Source organism: Mobula hypostoma, chromosome 24 (assembly GCF_963921235.1).
Source record: "Mobula hypostoma chromosome 24, sMobHyp1.1, whole genome shotgun sequence".
NCBI classification, from domain to species: domain Eukaryota; kingdom Metazoa; phylum Chordata; class Chondrichthyes; order Myliobatiformes; family Myliobatidae; genus Mobula; species Mobula hypostoma.
In genome coordinates this window covers 21,442,814-21,466,698 of record NC_086120.1, presented here as the reverse complement: position 1 = coordinate 21,466,698, position 23,885 = coordinate 21,442,814, and the positions used below count along the sequence as shown (strand labels likewise).

Sequence of the window (23,885 nt, the reverse complement as noted above, 5' to 3'; positions counted from 1 at the left end):
TGAGTCCCTTCATCAGACCTGAATTGTTGACTGCTTATTCATTTTCATAGATTCTGCCTGATCTGCTGAGTTGGTGTTGCTCTAGGTTTCCATCATCTGCACAATCACTTGTGTTCTTAAAAGACTGAACTCTCTCTGCAGTCCAGCATCAGAGAACAACTTCAAAATGTCAACAAGGTCCTTTAGCTAATGGATCAGTGTTTAATTGGAAGATGAGGCAAGTAGATCTGTTACTTGACTGATAGAAATCTGAAACAATTAATCACTCCCTAAATTAACAGATACATGGACAGATGAACTATTCTCCACATTAACAGGATCTCTACTTCGGAGGTCATGTATTTTTCTAGTACTCTGAGATTTGATCATTATCTTGTGCTACAACCTCTTTTCTAAATTCTGGCACATGATCTCGGATAGTTAGATTGCAAGATATACATCGGGCCACTGTTTATTGATTACAGCTCGGCATTCAACAATGTCGTTCTCTCAATACTAATTATCAAGCTTCAAGACCTAGTTATCTGTAGTTCCCTCTGCAAGTGGTCCTTCGACTTCCTTATTGGAAAACCACTCTCGGTGTGGATAGGTAATAATATCTCCTTGTTGACTATCTACACAGGTGCACCTCAAGAATGCACGCTTACTTCTCTACTCTCTACATTCATGACTTCGTGGCTAAGCGCAGTTCAAACACCATCTGTAAATTTGTTGTTGATGCTCCTTTTGTTGGTAGAATTTTATACGGCGACGAGGAGGTGTGGCAGAGCAGGACAGATCAACTGGTTGAGTGGTGTTGCAAAAGCAACCTCACACTCAACATCAGCAAGACCAAGGGAAAAAGAGTTTTCCTTGAAAAGAGTTCAGGAAGGGGAACTCTTCAGGAGAACAAACACCGGTCCTCAATGAAGGGATGGTGGTGGAGAAGGTGAGTGGTTCCAAGTTCCCGGTCATCAAAGTCTCGGGCGATCTATTGCAGGCTCAACACATAGTTGCAATCATGGAAGAGGCATGCCAGCGGCTCTACTTCATTAGGAGTTTGAGGATTTTTGGTGTGTCTTAACATTTTCTGTAGATATATGGTGGAAAGCATTCTCAGCTGGTATGGAGCCTCCAATGAATGGGATGGTAAGAGGCTGCATAGGGCTGTAGTCTCAGCCAGGTCCATCTTTAAGAGGTGGTTCCTCAGGAAGCTGGCATCCATTATTAAGGGCCCTCACCGTCCACTCTTCTCATTATCATCATTGGGGAGGAGGTACATGAGCCTGAAGACCCACACTCAACATTTTAGGAATAGTTTCTTCCCCTCTTCCATCAGACTTCTGCTTTTTTAGGTCTGTATTTATTGTTGTAATTTATAGATTCCTGCTTTTTTTTAACGTCTGTATTTATTTCTGAAATTTATAGATGTTTATGTCTTTACACTACGCTACTGCTGCAAAACAACAAATTTCACATCATATGTCAGTAATAATAAATCTAATTCTAGAGCTTACCTTGCATGAGTCCACTCCTCCTGTCACTTTTCCAGCGCAGAGCATTCGAGGAGAGATTTGACTACCGTATAGTTCATGACACGAGGGGTCACTAATCAAATCCACTTTGGCTTTCTTCAGCAGGTAAGACAATCTACCTGTGGAGCACAAATGGTGTACTAATTGGTAAGAGTCAATGTGAAACAAAATAGCTATTGAAACCCTTCTCCAGGTCTCAAGCTCCAGCGTGTTTACATTTTGTATGACAAACATCAGATTACAACCCAGAATTCAACAAAAGTGCATGTTTGTGAAAATTATCCCACAGGAAGAGTCTTGTTATTTAATGCATTTGTTCACAGGATGTAGTTGATACCGGTAATGCCAGCACTTACTGTAGATCTTTAACTGCAGGTTAACTGAAATGGTAATTAAGAGTCAAACGCATTGGTGAATCTGAGGCCAGGTGGGTATGGCAGATTTCTTTCCTGGACAGACATTAGCGAACAAGTTAAGATTTCATAGCAATTATTCTTACTATACTGAGGCAGCTTTATTTTATTTACAAAATCAATTTCCAAACCTGTTGGTGAATTGGCAGAGCACTGACCGATTGAATTTAATCTTGATAAACATAGAGTGATGCATTGACATTCATGGTAGGGACTTGGGAAACATTAGGGACCTTGCTGTACAAGTCCAAAGATCCCTGAAGGTGGCAGCACAGGTAAATGTATAAACCCCATTTCCAGAAAAGTTGGGATATTTTCCAAAATGCAATAAAAACAAAAATCTGTGATATGTTAATTCACGTCAACCTTTATTTAACGGACAAAAGTACAAAGAAAAGATTTTCAATAGTTTTACTGACCAACTTAATTGTATTTTGTAAACATACACAAGTTTAGAATTTGATGGCTGCAACACACTCAATGGGGTTTGTAGTTGTAAAGTAGCCATAAGGGACACTAGGCAGCCTTCATTAGCTGTGGCACAAAATGTAAAAACAGGAGAATTGCGGTGCAGCTTTGCAAGTCACTGGTGAGGTATGTCTGGAAATTTCTATGCAATTTTGTTCCCCTCAATATAGAAAGGATGTGATTACTCTCGCGGTGATGCAGAGGAGGTTCACCAGATATGTCTGGGATCGACAATCTCATTTATGAGGGGAGACTGGATAGTCTGGATTTGTATATAAAATCTGAGGGACATAGTGTAGACAATAGTTAATGTTTTCCACAGGAAACGTGTCTGAACCAGATGCTACAGACCAAACACCAGTAAATAGGACTTGGTACATGGATGGGCATGTGTTTGGCGTGAACATAGTGAGCTGATGGGCCTGCGCCTGTGTCATATGACTGTACAACTCTAATTATTTAATTACTTGAATTTTAATTATTCAGCCGCCACAGATGGATGCAAGCTCATGCTTTTGGATTAGTGGTTAATTCTGGTTATCGTCCAGTGATTTAACTTCTGCACCAAATACCCTGCCTCAGTATGCTACAGGACATGCAAACATTCCTGAGTGGCTACAATTTATCAGAAGGATTTATAATACTTTATCTAGAACCCAGTTAAATTCCATAGCATGTTACTGCATAAATACAGTATAGAAAACAATCAACAACATTTCTCACCAGACTAATACAAGTAGAATTCTTATTCAGCTCCCACAACCTGTAATCCCCTTCATTGCCTGCAGCATCCTCTCATTCTCTGCAACTGCCCTCCTCCTGCTATCCCCTTGCACTCATGCTCTCTACCTCATACCCCTGATTACTATACCTTCCCCATGTTCTCTGCCCCCCAGCTACTGAGCACATCCTCTCTTTATGTCCGCTGTCCCTTCCACCATTCTCTTGTTTGCTTCTTCCTCCTGTGCAAATCCACTTTTCATTCTCTACTCTGTATCATCTTTACACACTCTGTGCCTTCCCTCTGTTCTCTGCACCATTCTTCTGTTTTCTGCTATAATCTTTCAGTCTGCAAATCCCCTTCCTATTTTCGGTGCCCTCCTCACACCTTCTGCGTACTCCTCCTTCCTGATTTTTCTCTTGACTTTGGAAACCTTCTGGCAAAGTGTGCTTTCTTTCCCTGCTTTTGGCACTGTCCTCCCATTCTCTGCACTCTCCTATTGACTGTCCTCTCCTTCCACTCTCTGCACTCTAATCCCAGAGTCAAATCCCACCTTTAGCTATCCACATTCTTCTCCCATTATCAGTGCCTGCTTTCTACCTGGTTAATTTTTCATCTGTCAATGATCATACTGGCCTCAGCTAACGTATTTCTCCTCTTTCCAAGGTTTAATGACATAATTTTGCTTTAAGACTTCCTATTAACAATTTCAACACTTTTTATTCATGTTCGTAATATTATTTTTATTTCCACAGATTGTCTTTTTTTGCATATCGGTTGTTTGTCAGACTTTGTTTATGTCAAAGGTTCCCTTAAGTTAATGGTAGGGGTCCCAGGCATAAGAAAGGCTAGGAATCCCGGTTTATGTATAGTTTTTTGAAAACTCTATTGTATCTCTTTTTTCCCTGTAAATACCTGCAATAAAATTGATCTCAAAGCAGTATATGGGAACATAATACATACTTTGATAATAAATTTACTTTGACTTATTTTGACTTTGACTTGACTTCTACTAATCTTTCTGCATCTCTCTCATATCCACCATCTCTTGTGGATTCAACCTCTCATCTGGATATACCTCTGTCTCTGTCACCCCCGGGTTTTCTCCCCTTTTAAATTTCATCTTTATCTTTCTCTCTTTCACAATTGTTTTCATATTTTTTGTCTGTGTTTCATCCCTTTCCTTTGTTTAGTGAATGCCCGTTTTACACTGTCACTTGTGTGTCCCTTGCCCTAGAGGAGCAGAGGAGCTCTCTGTCTCCCTCCTCTGGCTGTTTCACTACATTTGCAAACTGCATGTGCCTGAATCAGCTCCCAACGCAAGCAACCCAGAAAACTCCAACATGGCTCTTTTGTGGAGCCCTGCAATGTCCACCCCCCCCCCGCCCCTTTCTGACTATCAATCCGATTCCCTTTTGAAAATACATGTGAATCTTTTTCCACCAGCTTTTCAGGCAATTAGTTCCAGGTCGTAACTACTTGCAGAAGTTTTTTTTCTGCTGCCACCGTCATTCTTTAGCCAATTACCATACACCACATATCTCTGTTTACTGGATTTAAACCTTCTTGACAAAGATAATACATCTTCTTTATTAACTTTGGCTAGATTTTTGTTTTTTTTAGTACTCCTTCAAGTAATCTTCAACTTCACCTGCTGTAAAATTGGACCATCCTAATCATACTTGATCTTCTTAGGCATACAGACATTCATGACATTGCTACTTACCCCCTTCACTTGTAAGGCCCCAGCCTGTAATAAAGCATGTCATTCCTTTGGAAAACCTGTGGGAGGATGAGGGTAGACAGGCAGATTGAATGGTCTTGGTGGTGTTAACAGGTGAGGATAGTTGCAGGAGGGCAATATCATAATCCAGGGTGAAGCCTCTGAAGGATGGGTGAATGATTATGCGTTTGAAGGTTACTCTGGTGCCTCGAAATCCTGTTAAGTATATTGATCCCAGGTAACCACTCCAATAAAGTGGATTCTTCTGACTGCAAAATGAGAAGTAGATCAAACATATTATTTGTAAGCTATTTTAAGTGTACTCCATTTCTATTTATTTCATTGTTCTCAGTTCAAAAAGATATTTTTTCCCTTTTTGTTAATTTTCCTGTTTTTCTGATTGCTATTCTCATTGGGGCAGGGTTCCATATAAGTAGGCTGCCACCACTGTTTCTTTTGCATGATACTGGACTGTGATATTAAAAAGCAGGTGATATTACCCAATTGAGCCCAATCCCGTCTCCCCTAATGGCCACCCACACACAGTTTGCAGGAAGAATCACTCGCTCCAGGATTCAGTGCCATTTAATCAATGTTCAGATTGGTTTGCTGAGCAGAGAAGGCTGCTTGGCCAAGGAAATGTGCTATGATCATGTTGAAAGTTTTCAGTTTGCAAATATAAAACAATCACAAAAGCAGTAGAGCTTTATTACTTCTAACATTAGCAACATGTTGGAGTGTGTACACACTTGTCTATGCATGATGATAGATGACCACTACTGTGGATATACATATAAAGTTATATATATGTATACCGATGATTCTAACTTAATTGTGTGTGTGCTCACAGTTACAATACATGTGTACATGTGTTGATGGGTTCATAGTAATGTAATATTCTATACCGGAGAGTGTACGTTTTCCCAGCAGTGGCAATGTAGGTTCAAAGTTCAAAAGTAAAATTTATTTTCAGAATACATACATGTCACCACATACAATCCTGACATTTTTTTTCTGCGAGCATACTTAGCAAATCTATAGAACGGTAACTGTAAACAAACTGCGCAAATGCAGATATAAATAAATAGCAATAAGTAACGAGCATGAAATAACAATATAACAGAGTCCTTAAGTGAGTGTAATTATCCCCTTTTGTTCAAGAGCCTGATGGAAGAGGGGTAGTAACTGTTCTTGAACCTGGTGCTGCAAGTCCTGAGGTTCTTGTACCCTCTACCTGATGGCAGCAGCGAGAAAAGAACCTGTCCTGGGTGGTGGGGATCTCTGATGGTGGATGTTTCTTTTCTACAGCAATGCTTCATGTAGATGTGATCAATGGTTGGGAGAGTTTTACCCGTGACGTACTGGGGGTTGAATCCACTACTTTTTGTGGGACTTCCCGCTCAAAGGCATTAGTGTCTCCATAGCAGGCCATAATGCAGCCAGTCAGCACCCTTTCCACCACACATCTATAGAAGATTGCCAAGGTATTATTCACAGTTCACAGCTAAGCTGAGAGTGCTTACAGTTATGCTGGCTGCAAGTGGTGATGATCGGGGAAGAGGAAGATATGTTCACAGATGTCATGTCATGAGTGTGTTATCAACTACAGTAGGTGCACGCTTGGTTCATGATAGGTGTGGTCATGGCTTCAGTGGATGCAGTAAATTCTATGGTGAGTGTGCTTATGGCCGTGGTGAAAGATTACTAAAATGGGATGAAATCACAAAGCTCGGAATGATGTGGGTATACAAGTGCAAGATTTGCAAAAGGCTGGAATAAAGCTACATAAATAATTCGTTAAGCTTACAGAATGTTATGTTTTATTGTGAGGAGAATTGAGTACCAACACAGAGAGGTTATGTTTGGGTTATTAAGGGCATTAGTAAGACCACATCTGGACTCAGTGTTGATCTTATTCAGGGAATGATGTTAATATACTGGATGTAGTTCCTCGACCAATACCTCAAGTTGTTGGGTTGTTTAATGAGGAAGGATTGGCAGGGTAGATTTTTATCTGCTGGAGTTTAGTGGAATAGGAGGTGATTGAAACATGTGAGATCCAATTGGGTTTTGATAGAGTGGATGTGGAGATGATGTTTTTTAGGAGAGAAGTTAGATCTAGGGATCACTGTTTAAAAATGATGGGTACTATTTTAAAAAATAATCATGGGCAGCTTCACAGGCACCTTCAAAAGATGATGTCTCAAAAATGCAGTATCAATCATTAAGGACCCCCCTCACCCAAGACATGCCCTTTTCTCGTTGCTACCATCAAGGAGGAGGTACAGGAGCCTGAAGGCACAGGCTCAATGTTTCAGGCACAACTTCTTCTGCTCCAACATCAGATGTTTGAATGGACATTGAACCCAGCACCACTACGTATAACAATATACTGGTGCTGCAAAAGAACAATTTTCACGACATATGCTAGTGATATTAAACCTGGTTCTGATTCTGTCACTAATTTAAGAAGGGGCGAATGCAAAGTCTTTCTGTCAGGCAGTTGTAAATCTTTGGCAATCTCTTCCTCAAAGGGTGGTGGGAGCAAGTACTGAATATTTTTGAAATGGTTTAGATGGAGCTTAATAAGCAAGAGGTTTAAAGGTTATCATGGCTAGATAGGAAAGTGCAATTGGAGTTACATTCGCATCATGGTTATACTAAATGGAGAAGCACTGAGTGATGCACTGAGTGGTCAATTCCTGGTATTAATTTGTGAGTTCTGTGTGCTCATGTCTATAGTTGCAGCTAAGGTGGATGTGATCACAGTGGAGGTGGGTGTGATTATGGTTGTGGTAGCTGTGATGGGTATATTCATGCCCATTGGATATACACAGAGCATGTTCACACAGTTACTGTCAGTGTGGCTACAGCTCACAACCAGAGTGGGTGTGCTTATGATAATGGAGTGTGTGTTCACAATTACAAAAAATGTGCTGATGTGCTTTCATGACATTTTGGGTGTTCTCACTGTCATTGTGGATGTGTCCATGGCATTTGGTGTTCTTATTCTCAGTTATAATCAATACACACACAGGTATTACGATTGTGCTCACAGCTATTTAGTTGATCGTATTTATCCATATGCGCTTGGTTTCATTCTGAGATTTTTTACATACGTTATAAAGCAGTGGGCAGCAGTGACCACCCATTCGGGAGAGATCAGAGTTCCTCCACATGTGTGCCCTTTCCATGTCATATGTAGACTGACTTGCCAGGGAAACTCTCCAAGTTTGCTGTTTACTCCGCCCACAATCTTCGTGTTGACCATTAGAGGTGTAGATCCGCAATCTACAAACAAAACTGGTCTCAGTTACAAGATTCAGGGCACTAGAAAATTTAAGAGGACTCTTAAGGCAAGGTTAAACTGAACAAGTTAATGAAGAGCTTCTGGCCCAGTTTGCTGAGCTTTTTATGTCAATCATTTGTTCATTTTGTTGGCTGATTGCCAGTGAGAGTGTCTGGCTCTTGTGCTGTGATACATATTCTGATGTGCTCAGTGATGTCCCCAGCATGCGATGACTTTCAGTACAACGTAATGACGTTCCAATTGGCCTGTGGTGATATTGACTGAGGTGAGTGGTAATATTCGCATTAATGTCACAATCCCATCACAAAAGTGCCAAGTAATAGCTATCTCATGCGAAAGAGATTCCAGCAACCTCAATGCCTTTATCATCACTATGTCAGTCATAATCAGCATCCTGGAGTGTCACCATTGACCCAATCCCTAGCTAGAACTTCATTCATTCAACCTCAAAAACATTAGTGATCTATTGAAATTATATAATTGCACAATGTTACACACATTCCTGAATGTCCACCAATGCAAATCCATTTCTTATTTCGGCAGGATTGTTTACCTGAGATTTTTTTTTTCTCTGACATAATGAGGTCTGAAGTATTGCAACAGGTGAAATTGTTCACGGTGATATTTTAACTTTTACTGGATTGAATATCAACCGTTTTTATTTACCCACACGACAGCCAGGTTTTACCATATCTACTATCCCCGAAACTATGCTATTTAAAGAGCCAGTGCTCAAACTTCATTCTTTGTCCTCAATGAGATCTCTGTTCATCTGCAACCTCAGATACAAAATTCACATTTGTTGATGGGGGTCAACGTCTCCTACATTGTTCTGGCCCAGGGGGCAATTCACACTGCTGCTGCTGCTGGTGCTCTGTAAAGGTCACACATGTTCCATACTCAGACAGAATAAACTTCACCAACTTCTCTTTCAATCCACAGGAGCAGGCATGGGTACTTGCTTGCTTTGCAGGGTTTCCCAAGTGCAGGCATGCAGATAACACATTTGTCCTTAAAGGGACCTCCATGGCACTTTCCTGCAAGGCAACCCTCATGCATTCCTCCTGTGGACACGTTTCTTCACCAGCCTGTCCAAGTCCTTCTGTCCTCCTGCAACCACACTCCCATTATTGCAACATCTATTGATCTTCTTCACTCTGTAGCAGCACTCACCAGCAGCTGCATGGGTGAAGAGTGTTGCTTCCATTATGGTGTGTCTCTTGAAGAGCTGCCTGTTGGGCTACTTGCAGAGAATGGTGCTAACATGCAACACACCGACAGAGAGGCTGTGCTGAAACAATACCAGTTTCAGCAGAGTGTCACACAGAGAAACCCACCTGTGAATCTCACAATGTTTTCAGCCTTTATGCAACTTTCATAAACAGCATAAGTGTGATCCAAAAGGTCCTAATGCTAATAGGTAGCATGAAGCTCAATATTCCCAGGAGTTCTCAAAAAGGTGCAATTTTTTCCTTGATTTATCTTAATAATCAAGCAACCAAGCTCTTCCTTGTAAGTCCATTTTAAAAATCTTTTTTATTCAGTATTAATCTCTTCCTTGAAAGTGGATAAACTATAATCACAGTGCAGTTTATTTAGTGAATATTATTAAAAACAGACTTTTGGTCTCATTCTACAATCACTGATAGTGAAATGAGGTGATTATACTCACTGCAGTTTAACTCATCAGAACCTGTAGTACAATCTCTGACACCATCACACTCTGCGTTGTGTTTATTGATGCAATTATTGTCAGAACACTTGAAAGTAGTGTCTGTACAATTAACCTCTGAAACAGGAAAGAATAACGTTATTCCAATTTCATATATGATTTCTCTAACCCCTTAAAGTCTCTCCCTCTCTCAAATTGTGTGACGGAAGGGGTGTGAAAGAGTAATTGCAGACTTGGTCCAGTTTTTCTTTGCGCATTTGCTTCATTGTTCCCCTCCTTTTCTGAAGTCATTAACTCTCACTGGTGTATGGTCAAATTACATGGGTTAACCAGACCCATTCACACACCTCAACTAGTGAGGCTGTGTCACATGCAAGTTTACATGATAAATACTGAGAACCGTGAGATCTATAAAATCATGACAGAGACATTGTCTGAAGGGACAGGGGCAGTGACAAAAAGCAAACTGGGGGGTGGGGTGGGGGGGAGAGCATGGGGTGACAAGATTGGGGTGGGCTCACATCTTCCTACAGGGCAGGGGAAGAAGTAGTAAGATCATCAGCGGGAGCAGAAGAAGCGGAGCAATCTATAGGAGGCCTTGTGAATCTTGAGACGTTGGTGTGGATTATTTAAAGAGGCTTGTATTCACCAGTGGACAGAGAACAAGAGAGCAGAGGCTGAGGCTTCTAACTGCGCCCAATTTTCCACACACACCACTGCATGCAAGGTGCCTGACTATAATCATAGTGGTACTACAGAGTCAGTGGGAAATACCTGCTCTTCCATATTCCATGGAAGGAGAAGTCAAGTCAAGTTTATTGTTAGTTAACTATATACATGTATATGACTTATATAACCATATAATGTATACAGAAATGGGACAACGTTTTTCCAAACCAGGGTTAAAAGCATTGTAGTACACGAAACTCATGGTAACTTATGAAGGTAAGGAAAAAATCTACAAATGAGTCACACATAAATAACAAACTTAAAGAGCATTAATATTAAATATTGTAAGGCACAGAACAGATTAACCAGTGGCAATTCAAATACGATGTTGGAGGAAGCTCAGAAGCCTAATGGTCTGGTGGAAGAAATTGTTTCTCATCTTGACTGAGAAGTCAGATAACTTAACCTAACTATTCTGTGTTGAAATAAAAACTCATCAAACCTGGCATAAAATATGTACGTACTTGTGAAATTTTGTGGGTCCAGCAGGGAGATCCCAAAACAGGCATGGTATTGGCTTTGGCTAATTAAATTGACCTATTAAATATGTCCTACCACCAGTGATCTGTAGTTAACTATCAAGATTCATGATTATTTAGTGTCATTTCCTATGTACAAATGTAAGGAGAACAAAATGAATGTTACAAGGATCCGATGCAGGCCAAAAAAAACACAAAAGATAATGAACACAATAATAACAACAATATATAAAACACACACAATAAATATAAATACATAAGATAGCTTATATACATAGATTGTCCATAACGTGACACAAGGCTGCACATCAGATGACTGATGTGAAATTATAAAGTAGTGGTGGAGTTCGTGGATGGAGGTGTTGATCAGTCTTACGGCTTGGGGAAAGTAACTGCTGGGTTTGGTGGTCCTGGTGTGGATGCTACGTAGCCTCCTCTCTTATGGGAGTGGGACCAACAGTCCATGAACTGGGTGTGTGAGATCTTTCATGATGCTACTGGCACCTTTTCTGTATATTTGTCCTACACTAAGCAGGAGCCTCTACTGTCTACTGATTTCCCTGTGGCTATTGGGTAATTGGACTAGAGAAGAACAATTGCCTCCTTGAAATTATATGGTATTCAGCACCCTTGGAAGTTTTCGTGTTTTATTGTTTTCCAATATTGAATCACAGTGGATTTAATTTGACTTTTTTTAACACTGATCAACAGAAAACGACTCTTTCACGTCAAAGTGAAAACAGATCACTACAAAGTGATCTAAATTAATTACAAATATAAAACACAAAATAATTGATTGCATAAGTATCCGCCCCCTTCACGTCAGAATTTAGTAGACATGCCTTTGGCAATTACAGCCTTGAGTCTGTGTGGACAGGTCTCCACCAGCTTTGCACATCTGGATACTGCAATTATCTCCCATTGTTTACAAAACTGCTCAAGCTCTGTCGGATTGCATGGGGATCATGAGTGAACAGCCCTTTTCAAGTTCAGCCACAAATTCTCAATTAGATTGAGGTCTGGACTCTGACTTGGCCACTTCAGGACATAAACTTTGTTGTTTTTAAGCCATTCCTGTGTAGCTTTGGCTTTATGCTTGGGATCATTGTCTTGCTGAAAAACAAATCTTCTCCCAAGTCACAGTTCTCTTGCAGGTTTTCCTCCAGGATTTTCCTGTATTTTGCTGCATTCACTTTACCCTCTACCTTCACAAGCCTTCCCGGGCCTGCTGCAGTGAAGCATCCCCACAGCATGATGCAGCCACCACCATGCTTCACAGTAGGGATGGTGTGTTTTGATGATGTGCAGTGTTTGGCTTATGCCAAACATAGTGTTTAGTCTGATGCCCAAAAAGCTCAACTTTCATTTCATCAGACCATAGAACCTTTTTCCAGCTGACTTCAGAGTCTCCCACATGCCCTCTAGCAGACTCTAGCCAAGATTTCATGTGAAATTTTTTCAACAGTGGCTTTTTCTTTGCCATTTTCCCATAAAGCTGCAACTGGTGAAGCAGCCAGGCAACAATTGTATGCACAGTCTATCCCAGCTCAACCACTGCAGCTTTTAACCCCTCCAGAGTTGTCATAGGTCTCTTGGTGGTGTTACATGCTCAAGGAGATCTGTGATTTTTTTGTGAGAATGATGTAATGGTCTTTTGGAGGTCACCTGATGTAATTTTCCCACCGATGTGAGGTCACCTGATGACATGTGCACCACGGATATTTAAGGGGAGAGTCCAGATGACGCAGTTAGTTTTTAGTTTTTAGATTTCCAGCTAGGACATACTGTGTCTCCGTTTCTGTTGCGTATTTGTTTTTATGACACAGTTTCATTTTTAAAACGCCATGTTGCGTTCTGTTGCAAGATACAATATTATTGTACTGGAAATTTTTGGCTAGATGTGCTGATTTACCCTATTCTAGCAGTAGTACGGGAGAGTGAAGACTTTATCGAAGTACAGGACCCGAAGGATTGAGAGCAGTCGGCATCGTTTGGCAGTTTAACAAAGGATCGAACTTATTGAGTCTTCGTTGAAGGAGTAGCGACCTGCATCGACGATAACTCTTGCCAAAAGAGCAAAGAGTTCATGCAAAGGTTTGCTCTCTCTCAAAGAAATTAAGGTCAGTTGTTTTAAACTGTTTATTTCCTGCATCGTGAATCCTTTGGACAGAACCAGCAGGAAAGTCACGTCTATGAAGAAATCCTTCTCCAGAGAAGTCTCTCTCAATTGAGCGTATAAATCTATTGGACTTTCGAATTTACCATTTTAAGAATTATATCTGACTTTATCGCTTTAAGAACTGTTTTCGCATTTAGTGCTTTAAGAGCCAGTGCTGAGTGACGATTTGTTGAATGGCTGCGTAAGGGTTAATTTCTGGTTAAAGTTTTCATTTGTTATTTTTTATCGTTTATCTGGGTTTAATAGATGGTTGGTTGTTATTATATAACCTGTCTCGATTGATATTCATTGTTGCCTGTTACGTAACAGTGGTCTTCCTCACTATTCCCTTTCTTGCATGGTCACACAGTTTGTGAGGCCAGCTTGCTCTAGGCTGATTTACATCTGTGCCAAACACACATACACACACACACTTCACTTCTCTGTATGACCAGCCATCAATGTGAACTCACCTACTGCTAAAGTGGAGGTCGAGGTCCTATTTATCACTGAAGTGGTCTGTTCTCTTTCGATCTCAGATGCAGAACTAATTATATTAGACTGTGTCATTATGTGCAAGGCCCAGTCCCGGATCGCCGTCACTCTTGTGTAGACACCAGGTCTGTTTGGTCGGGCGCAACCTTCTCCCCAGCTCACAATACCAGCCAGGAACCATTTGCCTGGTGACTCCTCACACACCAAGGGGCCACCAGAATCACCCTACAGAAAGGAAGTACACATCAGAAATTATCATATCTTTGAGTGTAAAGTTCTGTGCATTTTCACAATTCAGAAATTCACTGTGTGGTAGCAAAGAATAATTTCCAGATTGCAATTAGAATCCACCTAGAGATGTATTGAAGTATTTTAAAATAGTGCAGGGTGTAAAGATGACTGGAATGCGTTGGTCTCAATCACTTTTTCATTGCCTTTTCTGCTTATACATTATTCAAGTGTACTACTACTTGGATTGTCTGAAGAAAAGAAATGACCTTCATAATATTGTATTTATATAGGGTGGGTATACATAAATGAAATGTTTATCGTGTTATAGGGCAACTTCTGTATGCAGAGGGTGGTGAGTATATGGAATGAGCTCCCAAAAGAAAATGTTCAGGTAGGTACAATAGTATCATTTAAGAAGCACTTGGACAGGTACCTGGAGTGAAGGGGCCTGCTGGTATATTGACAGAAGACAGGAAATTGGGACTATCTAGATGGACAATGGGGTCAATATTCTCTCTTTGGGCCAAAAGGCCGGCATTGCTCTAGGATTTTAAAATAAATCAATGTTAATTCGAATCAGGTTTAATATCACTGGTATATGTTGTGAAATTTAACTTTGTGGCAGCAGTACAATGCAATACATGATAAATAAAGAAAAAACCTGAAATGCAGTAAGAGTATATATGTGTATATTAAGGAGTTAACTTAAAATGTAGTGTAAAAGAATAGAAAAAGTAGTGAGGTAGTGTTCATGGGTTCAATGTCCATTTAGAAACCAGATGGCAGAGGGGAAGGAGCTGTTCCTGAATTGCTGAGGTGTGTCTTCAGCCTTCTGTTCCTCTTTCTGGATGGTAACAATGAGAAGCAGGCATGTCCTGGGTGGTGGGGGTCCTGAATGATGGAATCTGCTTTTCTGAGCACCATTCTTTGAAGATATCTTGGATACACTGGAGGCTAGTACCCATGATGGAGCTGACTAGTAAGTTAGTAAGTAGTTTGGATTTGTTATGCATTGATTAAGTGGCTAATACATGTACTGCAAGTGACAGCAATAATATTCAAACTCAGTACATTTAAGGCCGTTTCTCCTCAGCCTGAGCTGGGTTTCATTCTGCCATCCAAAGCACCCCATAGCTGAAAAAAAGTCCACACAAAAGCAAATCCAGCTGCTGCCATTCATCAAGTACTCAGCACGTCACTTGCCTTACAGCTGTCCACTCCACCAGCTGAGAATCCGGCACAAAGCATTCGTGGTGTTACACGGTATCTATTGAGTTTGACACATTCGCTCATATTGAATATTGGAACACGGGCTTCCTGGAGAATGATGGGTAAATAATCTGTGATGGAATCAGAGAAATTGTGTGTTATGGGACATTGCAAATTCAAATTGAACGAGGAATAACACCTTTCTGTTGGTGTGTAAATAAGAACAATGAATATAGTGAAATGAGATGTCATTGCTTGAATTTGAGCATATACCCATAGATAATAAAGCTCGCTGACAAACTGCTCTATACTGTGAGTTTGTAAGTTGTACATTGTTGTCAGAAAATGAAATCCTTTCAGTCAGATCCTGCACTTTTGAAATTCAAGTCATTCCTAGACTTTTGTACACATGGAGAGTTTATAATGAGATCGAGATGGCTAAAACTCTCAGTTCCTTCCATTGGGTTCCCCTCTTGAGTATAGCAGTGGGGCCCAGTCTTGTTTGGATTACCAGCATTACTTAGGAATCATCACTCAGATTGTGCACCAGATCAGTACTGATTGGGATCTGAGCCCATTGATTTCAATAAGGATTAGAAGACAAAGGTTTTGGTGAAGGGAGGCAGTTGCTTAAGAAGTGGGAACAGGAGCAGACCATTCAGCCATCTGAGTCTTTACCACTGTCCAACGAGATTCTTCCAAAATTTGTATTCTACCAAAAACAGAATTTTCCTGCCTTATCTCCATGTCCCTCAATTCCTCTAGAGCCAGAAATCTTCTGATCTCTGTATTAAATTAAGTTACTAACTGATCTCCATAATCCTCCAGGGTAGAAAATTCCAGAACCTCACTAACCCCTGTGTGTAGCAGTTTTTCTTCGTTTCAGTTCTGAATGCCTAACACTTATTTCGGGACTGGGAAGCTGACTAACTTTGTATTTGAAAGGTACGATTTACAGTGCTGTACTGCCAGGACAGAAGGGTGAGAGTGCTCCTACATAGAACTGGTACAGACTTATTGAACTGCATCCATGCAGTAGACGTCCTGTGAAGAAGATGGCTCACTATGAAGAATAAATAACATTATATAACAAATTGTAAGCAGAAGGAAATGCTTTTAAAAATAATTCAGATGCGCACCACTTCTTTCTCTAAGGGTTCCCCATCCTGTGATACTGCAGTTCTTTCCTGTGGGGAAGATATGCACGGGGGATGGCAGGCACACAGGCTGGATAGATCTGGAGAATGATACAGGGCTAGATAACTCCAGTACAGCCACATCGTAATCAGCGGATATTCTGTCAAATAAGGGGTGAGAAACGATCCTCGTAATATTCCTTCTCACTGTTGTAGCATGTTGACTGTCTCTATAGATGGTTCCCAAATCTGCCTCCCAGCTCAGTGGATTTGGATTCCTGCAGAGAGAACAAAAAATCAGAAAGGTTATTCAGGTCTCACGATTAACTTCTAAATAAAGGATTTCAGTTTTTCTGTTTGAAGCTAGACACTCTCATAAGGCCATGGTTGATTGACTGTTGATTGTCACTGATGTAAGTTCCCTGAGCTCTACCAATCATTGAAGTGCAATTTCCCAGACAATAATTCTCGAAGTATGTTACCTTTCATTGGAAATACAATTCCCTTTTTAGGCATCCAATGCTTGGAAGCAACTTAGTGGGCTACAAATTGCTGAGAACTACACTCTATTTGGATACATATTCTTCTATTAATAATCTCATGGGGAGACCCCTGTGGATTGACTCTCACACCAATATACTGTAGTTACCCATGTACTACTCCCACAGGGGCAGTTTCCAGGACATTTAGTTCCAAACTAATTTACCAATCTGTAGTCATTTTCTGCTACACAGATTAACATCAGCCAATGTAGCACAGATTATAATTCTGTGATTACCAGTTACACACAGGCCTAAAACCAGCTTTTCAAACATTGATCAGATTTGATCTGCTCATCTGCTCTTCGTGCGTTCATTCTAACAGCCTTAGCTTCTCAGGGCACTGATCCCGCTGTAACTGGGAGCAGTGGTCAGTTACCAAGTAGTAACTCTGGTAAGGGAACAATTGCTGGCATTTACATAAGGGTATAGTTGCTGTGGTGGAATGTATGGGCTGTTCAGGGAGAAGGCGGCCCCTCTGGTGAAGAGGCTTGTCGTGTCCATTTACTCACTCATATTTGGTTCCCACTGGACACTGGGCTCTCACCTGTGGCTCCAAGTCGCTGTTTGCATGCAACAGTGGCCACACCCGTACATCACTTTGACAGGCAAGCTACACCATGTGAGGGTAGCTAGCGGACTTCATACCCTGGTGAGGGAGGGGCGTTCTGATCCTAGCACGTGAAGCCAGCTCCAGTTTACTGGGTGGCTGAGATCCACCAGCCACGAAAGCAGTTCTGCAATGTTCCATGGAGAGCAAAGGGCATGGCAAGGCACAGGAGAAGTCTCGATCATCCACTGCCACCAAAGAAGACCCCAGCTGTGATGACTGGACTGGACTTCTGAGATCGAGAGTGTGGAACTTCCCCAGTGGTACGGCTTTTCCGCTATAAAAACTTTCTCACCTAGTATCTTTGTGCAGTTCACATCATACAAGAATTGCAGAAATCTCATGTCACCGTCAGATACAATAATCATAGTTGTTGGCATTCTAATGCCCTGTAGGATACAGTTACCTGGGTACTGCATCCCATTGGGATACCACTACCTAAGTTCTGACACCTCCTCAAGTCTAGCTGTCTGGTACTAATGCCTACTGGGGTATATTTGCATGTATATTGACTCTCACTGTGGTACAGTTACCTGCGTACTGATCCTCATAGAGGTACCATTTGCATCACGCTCGTTCTGTCTGACTTACATCCCAAAGACCCTTTGACATCTCAGTAATGTGATATTGTTGTGTACAGCCAGATCTTTAACTGCAGAAGCCATCATGCCCTGATATCCCCTGATCGCCATCATGACACAATGCACTGTAATCAGGGTCTGAAACTGAGATTTTTCACTTTCTAACCAATGCCCTTATTGCCACACTGGCAATCCTGTGTGTTCAACTATGCTCAAGGCTGGCAGTGTCATTTGCAGACTTCAGACTGACCCCAAGACCATTAGTTCTTATAGTTGTTTCCTGAAAGATTTACCAAATATATGGGGTTATGTGGTAGGAAAGTTCTAGGCAGTTTTTAGAGTAGGTTACATGGTCGGCATAACATTGCGGGCTTGTAATGTGCTGTAGATTTTTATGTTCTATATTCTATGTCCTAAATGAAGCACTAGGAACTCAAATAAATCATAAAACTACTGATCATACTATTAAAAATATAGACCCCATGTGAGTGAAGTTTGTGTGTGTTTCTTGGTCTGGGATTTCTTGACTGGTTTTAACCATATAACCATATAACAACTACAGCACGGAAACAAGCCATCTCGGCCCTTCTCATCCATGCCGAAATCTTGCTCTCACCTAGTCTCACTGACCTGCACTCAGCCCATAACCCTCCATTCCTTTCCTGTCCATAAATCTATCAAATTTAAGTTTAAATGATAACATCGAACCTGCCTCAACCACTTCTGCTGGAAGCTGGTTCCACACAGCTACCACTCTCTGAGTAAAGAAGTTCCCCCTCATGTTACCCCTAAACTTTTGCCCTTTAACTCGCAACTCATGTCCTCTTGTTTGAATCTCCCCAACTCTCAATGGAAAAAGCCTATCAACCTCAAATCTATCTATCTCCCTCATAATTTTAAATATCTCTATCAAGTCCCCCCTCAACCTTCTACACTCCAAAGAATAATGACCTAACTTGTTCAACCTTTCTCTGTAACTTAGGAGATGAAACCCAGGCAACATTTTAGTAAATCTCCTCTGTACTCTCTCAATTTTATTGACATCTTTCCTATAATTCGGTGACCAGAACTGTTCACAATACTCCAAATTTGGCCTCACCAATGCCTTATACAATTTCAACATTACTTCCCAACTCCTATTGAATTACATATGGATAAACAAAGTAAAGTGCATAAATTAAATAATGTACAGAATGTGATGTGGCAGGGAGTTCAAAAGCCTAATGGCCTAAGGGAAGAAGCTATTCCCCGTCATGACAGTTCTTGGCTTTATATATTGGAATCTCCTACCTGATGGTAGAATGTCAAACTGGTTGCTGGATGGATGGCTGGGATCCTTGATAACACCAAGGGCCCTGCATGCTCAGTACTCCTAATAAATGTCCCAAATGGATGGAAATGAGACCCGTATGATCCTTTTGGCCATTCTCACAGTCCTTTGTAGTGACTTCTGATCTGATGCACCGCTACTCCCTTATTAGTTGGAGATGCAGCTTGCCAGGATGCTCACAATGGTGCTCCTGCTCAATTCAGTTAAGATGCGGGGGGGGGGGGGATACCTTGCTTGGCTAAATCTCCTCAGGAGGCAGAGGCATTTCTGTGTCTTCTTATTCAGGGAGGTGATATTGAGAGACCAGGTGAGGTTTCATTGTTGATGAGGCCAATAACTGATGATGCGGTTTGAGCCGAACCCTGCGACTCAGTCATGTGTCAGCAGTGTGAACAGCAGCAGACTAAGCACACAGCCCTGGGGAATGCCAGTGCTCGGGGTAATTGGACTGGAGATGTTGCTTCTCACACGGACTGACTGTAGCCTTTCTGTTAAGAAATGCAGGACCCAGCTACAGAGTGTGGCTTTGAGACCCAGCAAGGACAGTTTTCCCACCAGTTTCAGGGGAGTGATGGTGTCAAATACGAAACTGCAGATTATAAGCAACAACCTATGTATCAGACCTCATTTTCCAGGTGGGACAGGACAGAGTGGAGGGCAGAGGCTATGGCATCATTAGTGGAGCAATTCAAGCAATTAATGAACTGGAAAGGGTCCAATGTAGCCAGGAGAATGGATTTTATGCAAACCACCAAACGTTTTCCAGATGATTAAAGAATGACTTACCTTACAAAACAATGAGCAGCTGAGATCAGCCAGGTGTCTGCCACAAGCGTGGCCCCACACCAATGGCCCCAGTTAATTAAACGCAGGCTGACTTGCCAGGGCCACTCACCCTCAGTAGCATCTGCGCCCCCCACAATTCTATTGGATAGTTGGGGTGCACCACAGCCTATGAAAGTGAGCAGACAAGATGAACGTAATCAGACATCTAAGCTGTCAATTGTTCCTAAAGAAGTCCGCATCCTGAGCTGATTGTTCTCTAAAGGCAGAAAATCATGCACAAAAGCCTAAAAGTTCCAGATATCCCTCAGGGATTACTATCATTGCTAGCATAGGATAGCAGCTGTCCTGCTCGTGACCACGGCTTCCAAACTATTCCTGAGAGAACGGATAAGAAATACACCATGTTTTTTATGTCCAGCTATCCGTGCCGCACCCCAAAATGGACTACTTCTAGGGTAATGCAGAGGGAGATTAACTTTCTGTCTAAGTTATGCTCTGCCTGTCCCGGGGTCAGGTGAATGAGTCAGTGATGAAGAAGATTTACTGTGTATATAACCTTGTGCAGCAGTTCACGTGTGTGTGTGTATCTGTATGAATGTATATTGGGATAGGTTTCTGGTATAGTCATAGTCATCCTTTATTGATCCCGGGGGAAATTGGTTTTCATTACAGTTGCACCATAAATAATTAAATAGTAATAAAACCATAAATAGTTAAAAAGTAATATGTAAATTATGCCAGGAAATAAGTTCAGGACCAGCCTATTGGCTCAGGGTGTCTGACCCTGAGCCAATATGGGAAGTGTCTTGAGTTCAGTGTTAACATCTCCCATTTCCAAAAGGAAAAAATTGTGACAAACACTTATCAAAGGCTCTCTTTCCTAAATATTGTGAGAGAAGCATGCTCAGCAGTTTAAAAATTTGATGCTGATGGTACAAGGTAATCACGCACACATTCACATGCACACATCCTTGATATACCTAGTTTTTATGAGGGTTTCAGCCTGTCTTTCTTTTTCCTTCCCAACTTCTGCACTTGCCCATAACTCTGATAATGATGCAGAAAGGTCCTATTCTAATGCACCAGTCACTGCAAATCTTTCATATTTGTTGTTAACATAAATAATTATAATGAAGGGGAAGCCTTGGGACTTTGGTTCATTGTATTTCCAGAAATTAAAAAATCAGAAAATATACACTGTCTCTTTAAATATGATGATATAGTTTTGTCAATTCAGATTTCATCCTCTCAATAAGTCTGATAGTGATGCAGCAGACAAGGAACTACCCTTTCCTCCAGATATCTCTTTTCACTTCAGAGATCACATCTGGCACCTGAACTTAAATTGTCTGAGGTGTCAGGTGCCGTACTTCAACCAGGGATGAAATGGAGAAGCTGATGGCAGCCTGTAATTAAATTTAAGCAAACTGATTTGCAGGAGGCTGTCTGTAAAACTGGTAGTAGAATGATTTATTTCGATATGGGGATAGAGGATGGACTCCAAATAAAGGTGGGATTCCCAACACACCTTCATGGAGATGGAACAAAATAACTACAGGCAACATGGATCATTCAGTAAAGTTCTGAAGGATTCCACGAGAAGTATCTCAGTTTCTGTGCACCTTAGAGCTGGTCTCGCCTTTCCTACTGTGATTTGTTGGGTGATTATGCAAGTGGGAACTCAGTAGTCAGAAATAGCATTTCATCAGAGAAGGAAACCTTATTAATCAATTAACATTTTGCAAGGTGTAAACAGCTGTGATTTATAGTCTGCATAGAACATAAAACTTACTGCATTCCATCTCATCTGACTGGTCCAAGCAATCAATTACATTGTCACATTCTGGGTTGATCTTGGTAAGGCACTGGCCGTTGTTGCAGATGTAATTCCCATGTGTGCAGTTTTCTGCAATTTTTAACAAAAGAGCATTAGTATTTTATACTTGAGAATGTTAAGATATATATTGGAACAATACCTCAAAGTCTTTTTAGACAAGCAGAAAGTTTATTTCTGAGAAACGAAAAGTGAAGTATCATAACAGAATGATCATAACAACAGAACCCTGTTACCTGAACATCATGGTCCAATGCTGATTAGCTTCTCACATATAGAACGTGACACTTTCCAGTTGATGGGAACAATGATTGGGATGTGGAGTGATTAGGGACAGCACAATAGCGTAGTGGTTAGCGAAATGCTGTTGCAGCACCAGCAACCCAGATTCGTTGCCTGCCTTTGCCTGTAAGGAGTTTGTGCTTTCTCCCCATGTTTCCTATGGTGGGGTGGCTAAGACCTGAAGACACAGCCTTAAACTAGAGGGGCATCCTTTTAGAAAAGAGATGAGGAGGAATTTCTTTAGCCAGAGAGTGGAGAATCTATGGAATACTCTGCCACAGGCAGCTGTGGAGGCCAAGTCATTGGCTATATTTAAGGCAGAGGTTGATAGATTCTGGATTAGTCAGGGCATGAAGGGATATGGGGGAAGGCAGGAGATTGGGGCTGAGAGGAAAAATGGATCAGCCATGATGAAATGGCGGGGCAGACTCAATGGGCCAAATGGCCTCATTCTCCTCCTCTTTCTTATGGTGTTCCTCTGTGTGGGCTTCCTATGAGTGCTCTGGTTTCCTTCCACATTCCAAAGACGTACAGGTTAATAAAATAATTAATCGCACGGGTACAACTGGCTGGCATAGGTTCGTTGGGCAGTGAGGTCCTGTTACAATGTTGTATCTCTAAATTTTAAAAAAATGAAACCTGCACACAGCAATGATTGCTGATAATTAGCTCCAAATATCTACATTATCCTTGGACAACTTGCCAACTAACACAGAACCTGTAGTACAATCTCTGACACCATCACACTCTGTGTTGTGTTTATTGATGCAATTATTGTCAGAACACTTGAAAGTAGTGTCTGTACAATGAACCTCTGAAACAGGAAAGAATAACGTTAATCCAATTTCATATATGATCTCTCTAACCCCTTAAAGTCTCTCCCTCTCTCAAATTGTGTGACGGAAGGGGTGTGAAAGAAAAATTGCAGACTTGGTCCAGTTTTTCTTTGCACATTTGCGTCATTGTTCCCCTCCTTTTCTGAAGTCATTAACTCTCACTGGTGTATGGTCAAATTACATGGGTTAACCAGACCCATTCACACACCTCAACTAGTGAGGCTGTGTCACATGCAAGTTTACATGATAAATACTGAGAACCGTGAGATCTATAAAATCATGACAGAGACATTGTCTGAAGGGACAGGGGCAGTGACAAAAAGCAAACTGGGGGGTGGGGTGGGGGGGAGAGCATGGGGTGACAAGATTGGGGTGGGCTCACATCTTCCTACAGGGCAGGGGAAGAAGTAGTAAGATCATCAGCGGGAGCAGAAGAAGCGGAGCAATCTATAGGAGGCCTTGTGAATCTTGAGACTTTGGTGTGGATTATTTAAAGAGGCTTGTATTCACCAGTGGACAGAGAACAAGAGAGCAGAGGCTGAGGCTTCTAACTGCGCCCAATTTTCCACACACACCACTGCATGCAAGGTGCCTGACTATAATCATAGTGGTACTACAGAGTCAGTGGGAAATACCTGTTCTTCCATATTCCATGGAAGGAGAAGTCAAGTCAAGTTTATTGTTAGTTAACTATATACATGTATATGACTTATATAACCATATAATGTATATAGAAATGGGACAACGTTTTTCCAAGCAACATACATCAAAGTTGCTGGTGAACGCAGCAGGCCAAGCAGCATCTATAGGAAGAGGCGCAGTCGACGTT

At 41.4% G+C, this 23,885-nt stretch overlaps 1 protein-coding gene across 6 annotated transcripts in view; it reads right to left on the bottom strand.

The window, feature by feature from the left end:
• LOC134337256 (uncharacterized) overlaps positions 1-23,885 on the bottom strand; it is a 107,188-nt gene that overhangs the window by 3,792 nt on the left and 79,511 nt on the right. For all 6 annotated transcript variants that reach the window (XM_063032108.1, XM_063032111.1, XM_063032113.1 and 3 more), the window contains exons 29-37: positions 21,897-22,010; positions 20,105-20,270; positions 16,262-16,536; positions 15,117-15,253; positions 13,661-13,907; positions 9,822-9,938; positions 7,959-8,130; positions 4,843-5,108; positions 1,497-1,633 (exon numbers count right to left, since the gene is read on the bottom strand). In XM_063032108.1, coding sequence (XP_062888178.1) covers positions 1,497-1,633; positions 4,843-5,108; positions 7,959-8,130; positions 9,822-9,938; positions 13,661-13,907; positions 15,117-15,253; positions 16,262-16,536; positions 20,105-20,270; positions 21,897-22,010 — 1,631 coding nt within the window. The remainder of the gene's footprint in view (positions 1-1,496; positions 1,634-4,842; positions 5,109-7,958; positions 8,131-9,821; positions 9,939-13,660; positions 13,908-15,116; positions 15,254-16,261; positions 16,537-20,104; positions 20,271-21,896; positions 22,011-23,885) is intronic.